The 9,688-nt window shown below is 45.1% G+C and overlaps 1 protein-coding gene across 1 annotated transcript; it reads right to left on the reverse strand.

Moving 5' to 3' along the window:
* Window positions 1-1,400: 1,400 nt before the first annotated feature.
* Window positions 1,401-6,977, reverse strand: Tpt1l1 (tumor protein, translationally-controlled 1 like 1). The gene has a single exon (XM_063264357.1). The coding sequence runs from the start codon at window positions 2,119-2,121 to the stop codon at window positions 1,603-1,605; it is 519 nt and encodes a 172-aa protein (XP_063120427.1). The 5' UTR covers window positions 2,122-6,977; the 3' UTR covers window positions 1,401-1,602.
* Between the last annotated feature and the right edge of the window lie 2,711 nt (window positions 6,978-9,688).

Genomic DNA, 9,688 nt, shown 5'->3' on the forward strand with positions numbered 1-9,688 from the left:
GACGACCAGACTCAGGCTTTTTACAAGAGCAGCCAGTGCCCTTAACCTGTGAGCCATCTCTCCAGCCACCTACGAAAAGGTTTATTAGAAACCAACCCCGAGGGGCTGGGGATTTAGCTCAGTGGTAGAGCGCTTACCTAGGAAGCGCAAGGCCCTGGGTTCGATCCCCAGCTCCGAAAAAAAAAAGAACCAAAAAAAAAAAAAAAAAGAAACCAACCCCGAAGAAGGGAACTGGAGATTTCACAATTTACAAGTTGAAAACTTCAGCAGGAACAAGGAAACACAGAGGCTACTAAACTGGGTGTTCTAGAGAAGCTTCCACTCGCCATCGAGCGAATTTTGGAGAGAATTAATGCTCCCAATAAGAACGCAAGCTCTAGGGGTTGGGGATTTAGCTCAGTGGTAGAGCGCTTGCCTAGCAAGCGCAAGGCCCTGGGTTCAGTCCCCAGCTCCGAAAAAAAAGAAAAAAGAAAAGAAAAGAAAAACAAAAAAGAACCCAAGCTCTAAGCCATTGTCCCAGCTCTGGCAATGGACTTTGTTAAGAGCATAATTGCTCCAGTCTGCCTACGTGGGTCTGTATTTTCCACGCAGTGCTGATAGGAGTTGGTACTAATTTGGTGGTTTTCCCACCACCTTTAACACGCTATCTATGCTTATTTTCAAAATTCCCGTTAGCTCCTAGACCCAATTTTTATTTCTAAGCACTATTTTAAGTTAGCAAAACCAAAAAAAAAAAAAAAAAAAAAAGAATTTTGAGTCATTAACTGGAATTTAAAGTAAGTTTTCTTCAAATGTAGATAGAATTATCTTAATGATACAAAATGGCTCTGCTATAAATAATCTTCAAAGGGATTTATATTAAAAAGCTTTTAGGTAATTAAGGCCAATTTGCGACATTGTTTTTCAATCAGGGAAGATTTTTGACTGAGGCTGAGAACAGACTGAAGAGGTTGCTGGCTGGTGCTTCTCTGATTGCTGATGTGCTGCAGGCCCAACCCAGAGCCCTCCCTCGCTACATTGTAGATGTCGTTTGTCCCCAGGGACCCATGTGGTAAAGAGCTGGTCCTCACAGTGACACTTACAGGATGGTATCTCGTGGGAGACCCTTAGATTATTAAGATCGTGTCCAGAAGGAAGTCACGTGATCCTGAGCCCTTCCTCTTCCCTTTTGCTCCTTGCTTCATGACGTCAGAGGCCTTGCTCTACCGTGAATTTCTGCTGTGATGGAGCAAGCCCTTCTGCCTCACCAGAAGACCAAAAGCAATGAAGCCAATCAACCCGAACTGGAAGAACTCTTGTGCTGGTTTGCCTTCTGTGGCTGTGGCAAACATCATGGCCAAAATCAACTTGGAGAGGATAGGGTTTATTTGTCTTAGATTTTGTAAGCATAATTTTTTAAGTGAATTTAAATGCACTTTATTTTTAGACAACCCGCATGACATGTTTTTTTTTTCTTTAAAAAAAAAAAGGGCCTCCACTCCAAATAAGTCACGGTCAAAATAAAAGCTCAAGATGACATCAGTCCCATTTGTCCTAAGTCCTGGTGTTGTATGGATGGTAAGCAGCAGCCAATTATGGGTGGCAGGCGATAGATCCAATTTGTTAACATTTTTCCATCTCTAAGCCATCCTTAAAGAAAATCATGAATGGAGTCACACCATCTTCAGGGTACTCCAGGAGAGCAACCATGCCATCTGGATTCATGTTTTCACCGATAAAAAACTGGTAGTTATTGAAATTAGCTAGGATGCGCTTAATTTTCTCTGCAGCTCCAGTCATAAAAGGCTTTACCCTTTCTGGTTTCTGTTCTTCAAGTTTGCCCTTGAGTGATTTCATGTAGTCTTTGATGTACTTTTTGTAGGCCTCTTTTGTGAAGCTGGTTTCTTGTAAGTGATGGTTCAGGACAATGTCAACACCGGTGACTACTGTGCTTTCGGTACGGCCGCCCTCCGGACCTTCAGCGGGAGCATTTCCACCAATGAGTGAATCATCGATGGCACCCTCTGTTCTACTGACCATCTTGCCCTCCACCTCCAGACACGGCCTGTCCGCGATCTCCCGGATCTTGTAGATGTTGGAGAACAGCTCGTCATGGCTGATGAGGTCCCGGTAGATGATCATGGTGACGGCTGGAGACAGTGGCGCTAGCCTGACAGCGCGGAGCGAACGCAGTGCAGCGGGAGTGGCGCTCGGGGGGAGGGGAGAGCGGGCGGAAAAGTAGGCATAATTTTTTATGGCACAAATTTGAATAAGGATTCAACCTCTCCTCTAGCCCACCACCTAGCAGAGGTAGTGGAAGAGAAAAGTTATTAGGATGTGGGGGAAGTGGACCTGTTCAGCAATAGTTCTTTGGGGGCGAGCTCATTCTCCTTCAGTAGCAGTTCAGTCCCGTAGCCAACACCAAATACAATTCTGCAGCTACGGACCAGTCCTCTAGGCAGGCAGACACCAGGCATGAACCAGCAGCTACAGTTTCAATCCTGAAGAAACTGCAAGGTTCAGCAGCTGCCTTGAGGCAGCGTCTGCTTCAGGAAGACAATTCCTTCCTGTGTCTGCTTTAGCGAGACATCCTTTCACCTGTGCGCCCCAGTGAAGGATCATTTGGAATAACTAACTTTCCAAAGAAACCAAGACATTTCCACTTCAGAGACGAAAACGCACCATTGACAGAATCCAAGATGGGAATCCAAGGCAGGAACCTGGAGGGACCATTGCTTACTGGCTCACCTTCTGAGTCTTGCTCAGCCTGCTTTCTTATACTGCCCAAGATTGCTAGGGGATGGTATCACCCAGAGTGGGCTGGACCCGCCCATATGAGTCATAAATCAATAAAGTGCCCCCCCACATGCCCACAGGCCAGAACGATGGAGGTAATTTCTCAACTGATAGTCCCTCCTCCCAGATGACTCTAGTTTGTGTCAGGTTGATGGAAATAACATACATAGTGTCTAGAACTTTAAGCCAAAATAAACCTAGTCTCTGGAAAGTTAGTTATTTCAAATCTTGTTATATAGTAATTGACAGTTGACTTACACAGACTGGGAGGACCATTCGCTAGCCTGAGTCTCACCACACAGATAAGAAAGCTAAAACTCCTCCCCTTTGCTGAGCAGGTGAACCATGGTCTTTGTTCCACTAGACTAAAAGACCTTGAGAGGAGTTCACCACTCTGTGTAGTACTTAGAGTTTAATATTGAAATGTGAGAAATTATGAGAAGTAAGAGGCCAAGCCTCTTTTTAAAAGATTGATTGATTGATGTATATAAGTGCTCTATAAGCCTGCATGACAGAAAAGGGCATCAGATCCCATTATACATGGTTGTGAGCCACCGTGTGGTTTCTGGGATTCAAATTTAGGACCTCTGGAAGAGCAGTCAGTGCTCTTAACTGTTGAGCCATCTCTCCAGGTCCCCAAACCATTTTTTAAAGCTATTTATTTTTACATGTGTGGGTGTTTTGTCTGAATGTACATTTGTCTACCACATGTATGCATATACCCCCATCTGCAGTGGTAGAAAAGGGGTGAGGGATCTTCCAGGACTGGAGTTATGCATGGTTATGAGCTGCTATGTAGGAACTGAACCCAGGACCTCTGGAAGAGCAGCCTGTGCTCTTAACCGATGAGGCACCTCTCTAGTCCTAAATTATCCCTTCTAGCAAAACTAACTTTAAAAATTTTTAAATATGGATTGGGTCATAGTTTAATAGAATACCTTCCTACCAGTCACAGGTCACTGGATTTGGTCCCCAACACCACAGAGACAAAAAAAAAAAAAAAAAAAAAAAACCCAAAAAACAAAAAAACCAACAACAAAATAAAACACATAACTTCCTTTCCCTTCAGTTTTTTTTTAAATGTGACGTGTAACAGGAATGTAGGGAAACACATAAAACCAACATAACATACAACTTAACAAGTCACTGTGGTGTGCCTATCTGTGACGGACAGTTTTATGCCATCTGGACACAGGCTAAAGTCACTTGAGAGGCGGGAACCTCTATTAAGTAAATGTCTCTGTAAGATCAGACTTCAGGCCAACCTGTAAGACATTCTCTTAATTAGTGACTGACTGCAAAGGCCGAACACATGGTGGGTGGTGCCATCCCTGGGCTGGTGGTCTGGATTCTATAAGGAAGCAGGCTGAGCAAGACACAGGGAGCAAGCAGTAAGAAGCACCCCTCCATGGCCTCTGCATCAGCTCCTGCCTCCAGGTTCCTGTCCTGCTTGAGTTCCTGTCTTGACATACTTTGATGGTGAGCAATGAGGTGGAAGCCCAAACCCTTTCCCCGCAAACAGTGACCCTGACGGAGACTCCGTCCAAGAAATTACGAGTTTTAGGGTGAGAAACAAATGATGGCCCTTACCCACACACCTCGTTTCCCTCTTCAAAACTACAGTTCCTTTCCTTATCCTGGCATGGGTACAGTGCAATCCTTTGCTTTGTATTGGAGTTACACCCTCTGAATATGCACCCTAAAGAACACATAGCCAGACTTCCGTATCCTTAGATAGACTGCATAGACTGCATTTGAAAAAGATAAAATAAAAGCTGCTTTTGTACTGAGCAGCTCTCAGGCTTTCTGTTACTGCTCCCTAAGAAGAGGATGCAAGAACGTCCCCAAGTGTCTGATACTGTGAGACAACTAGAGATGATTTAGGGTGCTCAAGAGAATATGCACGGGTCACAGGCGCACGTAAGAATTATGCACGAGTCACATGCACGTATAACGTCATTTTATGCACTCAGGTTCAACACCTGTGGACTGGGGAAACTCCCTCAGATACTGAGGTATGACTATATTTCTCTTAGTCCTATTATGAGAGAGATTCATGACTTTCTCATCACTGTAGATGCTTTTACATTGACTTTAACTGACCGAGGAAGCCGCTGTCTCTCCCTAGCTTGTTAGGAATTTTATTGTGCATCCGTGTTTATTTCTGATGTCTTTTGCTAATCCACGTGAGGTTGCTTCCTTGGGCCGTGTGAGTTTCTGCTGCTGTGACCAGATGCCTGGATAAGGCAGCTTTAGGAAGGAAAGGGTTATTTTGGCTCCGCTGGCAAGCACAGATATGGCGTCAGGAGCTGAGGCGCATGCTCACATTGCGCCGGCAGGAAGCAGAGACAGGAATGGAAGGTGCTTTGCTCCCGTTCTTTTTATTCTGCCCAGAGGTTGGTGTCAAGCACATGCCTGGAGGTCTGTGTCCATGGAGATTCTAAATCTAGTCACACTGATACGGAGAATTAACCGTCCCAGTCTGTTAATATGGCGGATATACTTGAGTGACTTAAATACTAAACCAATGTCTCAGTCCTGGCACGAGCTCGTTTGGTCGTTTTGATTATAAATTGGCCTGTATCGACTTGAGAACCCTGCAGGGTGCCCACGATAAACGTTGCTCCTTGCTATGTTTGAGAAAGTGTTTCCAGGTGAGTCCCTTTACGGTTCCAGCTCTTTTCTTTGTGCCAAATGCCTTCTCCCTTGTAGTTTTACCTGGCTTGTAGTTTACATTACTTTTCGCAGTCGGTTTCAGTGCATAGTCTACGCTTGGTCAGCTAGCGCATCAGACCCCGCCTCTTAGCTGGGTTTAGACTAAGCAGCGCGATGGTTGCGGACTGTGTCCAGCCCACTTCTGTTCCTGTGACTGAGTTTCTGTGAGAGCACAGGGCGCCTGTTTCTTTGTTCTTCGGTGGAAGAATTCGGTGGCTGTGACAGCATGTATGACTTCAAAGCCTGGAAGATTTACTACTTGGCCTTTTATAGAAAATAAAAACCTTACCTTCTTGTTTAGCGGTTTGTAACTATTGTTTGGTTTGGGTTAGTGCTGCTGTTTGAACATTATGTTCTCTTTATTCCCTTTTTATCTGGTCTCTGTGCCCCCCTTCCGCATTCTTTGGGGGAAGTTGAACATTTTGCTGTGTTCCATTTTATTATGTTTTCTTTCTTTCTTTTTTTTTTTTTTTGGTAATGGTAACAGAACTCATGGCCTCATGTGTGCTAAGTGGTGCGTGCCATTTAGCCACACCACTACACCCTCCCCCTTTAAATTGATAACGCTATATATTTAACCCTTTATTACCCAGTACTCACACGGTTTCCTGAGAGTATACATACAAACTATTAATATTCCTAAGTATTTAGTTCAATATTGTGTTGGTTAATGTGAGATATAGCAGCACTCTTACCACCCTGTAGCTCCGTTTACCACTTCCTTTATATTGCAGTCTATCTTAAGTATCAACACAGAGATACTCAAAGAACCTACCACAGAATAATCTCTCCATTCAATTATAAAACGTCTCCCCCGTTTTGCTGCTGTGTGGCCTAGGCTAACCTGGAACCTACAGTGTTCCTGGTAGCCTCACAAGGGCTAGAAGTATAGTGATGTATCACTGTGTCTGCTTCGGTTGCCCATCATTTTAAAAAAGAATTCATCTCTAAATGATATTTACCAGGATAGTTCTCTTCTCATCGTTGTTTCATCAACTCCGTGGATCTCAGTTTCCTTGACATGTTCCTTCCTGTGTTTCATAGGAGTCCACTAGCTGTATAGTCTTGGTTTTCTTTAATCTGAAAATACCTTTATTTCATTATCTTGGGATTTCTTTTTTGTGCATATAGAAGTATAGGTTTCCTCTTAATTTTTTAGAGTGGGCCACTTTATTTTGGCACCCATGGTTTTAATTCAAGATCTGTAGCCATTCATGTTGTTCCTATATTCCTAATGCTTCCAGGGAAGATGCCCATTAAGATAATAAAGTTCGGGGTCTGGAGAGGTGACTCAGTGGTTAAGAGCACTGACTGCTCTTCCAGAGGTCCTGAGTTCAAATCCCGGCAATCACATGGTGGCTCACAACCATCTGTAATGGGATCTGATGTCCTCTTCTGGTGTGTCTGAAGACAGTTACAGTGTACTCATATATAAATAAATCCTGGATTTCAACTTCTACCTTAAAAAAAAAAGAAAAAAGAAAAGAGAAGAAAGTTTGTCTGCACTAGACCTCATAGCAGATTCATGCAAGGTAAGTAAGCCATAGAATCCCAAACCTCTTTCCTGATTCTAATGCTTCTTAAAAATAAGCCTTGTTTGTATCATTTCCTGCCAATAGTAATACAGAGCCAGCACATGGCGCCACACTTACGGCCATCTCGTTTAACCCTCACCACTGCCCAGTCTCTCTGGCTACTCCTCCTACTGAGTGAGAGCAGACAGAAACTCGGGAATCTTTCTAACTTGCCCCAAGTCTCCGGGTAAGAAAATGAAACACAGGCTTATATATAACTCAGCCAACATGCCTGGTGAATTGCTGTCCATGATTAGGAAATCAACATGCATGGAAATATTAGGGAAAGGTGAAATTTCTCCTGGGACAATTTCTAACTTCATATTTCTTTCTTCTTTCCTCCTCCTCCTCCTCCTCCTCCTCCTTCCTCCTCCTCCTCCTCCTCCTCCTCCTCCTCCTCCTCCTCCTCCTCCTTCTTCTTCTAGAATTATCTATTTATTTCAGGTATAGAATACATTGTAGCTGTCTTCAGACACACCAGAAGAAGGCATCGAATCCCATTACAGATGGTTGTGAGCCACCATGTGGGTGCTGGGATTTGAACTCAGGACCTCTGGAAGAGCAGCCAGTGCTCTTAACCGCTGAGCCATCTCTCCAGCCCCTTCTTCCCTTCTTGACTTACAGGCACAGAGTACATTCTTCTGACCATAGGGGATAAAAAGACTAGAAAGCCAGTTTATGTTTTCCTTTGATTAGCAGATCTCCCCCCGACCCCCAAAGACCTTTAGTCTCAACAAATGATGTCATGATAGCATTTGGTGATCACTTAGCTGTCCCCACTTCCCTTGACGATGAAGTCAATCCCTGCTCCCTTGAGGTGAGCTGCTGGAGTTGTAACATTGTATCTTCCAATCACTAATGAGGAGCATCACAATGACCATCCAGAGCCGGGCTTCCTCTGTTTCTTTTAGAGTTGAACCCTGTAATTTTGCTCCTCAGATTTGCAAATGAAGGTTATCTTACATTGGTTAGCTTGGTTGTTGTTCTCGCCCTGGGGGGTGCTGTCCCTCCTGTCATGCTGACAGAAGCATGCTTGCTGCTGCGGTCACCAAGTCCTTCCCCGGGAAAGGTAGCATGGAAATCTCAAAAGCAACAGGAACAGAACCTGCAGGATCTGGAGCCTTTGCTCTGAAATGTCTCTGCTGCTGCCTCAGCTCAGCCTTCCCACGAGTGAAGGGACTCAGAGAAGCCATGGCGAAATATGGACACAGTGAGTGAGTATTTTCAGCTGAAGGCACTTAACCAGTAAGGGATGGACAGACTGTCTACACACCGCCCCCCCCTTTCTCCTAGAACAGTGGTTCTCAACCTGTGGGTCACGACCCCCTCAAGTGTCCGACAACCCTTTCACAGGGTCACATATCAGCTATCCCACATCTCAGATATTTACAGTCATAAAAGTAGAAAAAAAACTATAGCCATGAGGTAGCCATGAAAATCATTTTGTTCCTCACAACATGAGGAACTATGTTAAAGGGCTGCAGTGTTAGGAAGGCTGAGAACCACTGCTCTAGAAGCAGACCAGGAAGTTTTCCTTAAGGAAAGAATGTCCTCCTTCATCAGAACCTAGGAAACGGTGGCAAAGCAGGCAGGCACAAAGAATTGCCACTCAGTGCCCCGCAATTCCCAGCCTCTAGCCTAAATCCTAGTGTCCCCTTATGTCCCCAGAGTTTATTCTTTGTGTAAAAACCTTTTGGCCCTACCCTTTTGGGATCTTCCTTTCCTTTCTGCAGATGCCTACGTATACACCAAGTATTCAGTTGTACGCCTTGCCCCGTTGTCTGATGTCCGCTTACTTCTCAGGCCAACTGAGGACTGTTAGGAGGGCAGAGGGGAGTTTTCTCTCCTGCAATCTCATCGACAGTCCATGTCCGGGAGTTGAACTACGGTAAACTTTCATAAGCATCAACGCATTTCACACAGTTAATGCAGCAGCCCTTCCTTCCCCACACTTGCAAGCTCGTTCATATTTCCTAGTAACTGGGGAATGTTAGGACCAAGCAAGAGTTTCCAACCGGATATGCTGTGTCATGTCTCCAGGCCAAAGCCTGTCTCACCCAACATGAGGGAACGGGATGGAAACAGGAGCCTGAGACTCCCACCATCCTGTCCTCCTGAGGTAGCTTCCGACTCGTCAATTCTCCAATCAGGACCTACCTACTTCCCTCACTCCTGCTCAGGTCATACCAGCCACACCCCAACTGCAGGGTTCTAACCCTCCTTGCCCTCCATGCTGGATCAACCTCTCCCCAGGCCATGGCATAGCTCCCCCTGTCCTCTGATCCTTCAGATCTCTGCTAAAATATTACATCACTGGAGATGCTGTCCCCAGACCCCCTACTCTGAGCAGAGCCTCTCACTCCCCTGCCTGGGGCACCCCAATAGTGATAAACTGACCAGAGTTCACTCTGCCCTGCTTTCCAGAGTAAATATATCTATTCTTGGGACTGGAGAGACGGTTCAGTGGTTAAGAGCACGTGAAGCTTTTCTGGAGAACTTAGAAAGTTCAGTTCCCAGTGTCTATACCAGGTGGTTCACGGCTGCCTGTGACTCAGTTCCAGGGCATCTGATGTCTCCTTCTAGTCTCTGTGGGTGTGACACTCATGTGTATGTACACACACACA

The sequence above is a fragment of the Rattus norvegicus genome, chromosome 7 (genome assembly GCF_036323735.1).
Source record: "Rattus norvegicus strain BN/NHsdMcwi chromosome 7, GRCr8, whole genome shotgun sequence".
Lineage (NCBI taxonomy): Eukaryota > Metazoa > Chordata > Mammalia > Rodentia > Muridae > Rattus > Rattus norvegicus.

Excerpts from the sequence above, each read along its gene's own strand:
- Tpt1l1 (XM_063264357.1), bottom strand. The coding sequence starts at position 2,121 with ATGATCATCTACCGGGACCTCATCAGCCATGACGAGCTGTTCTCCAAC.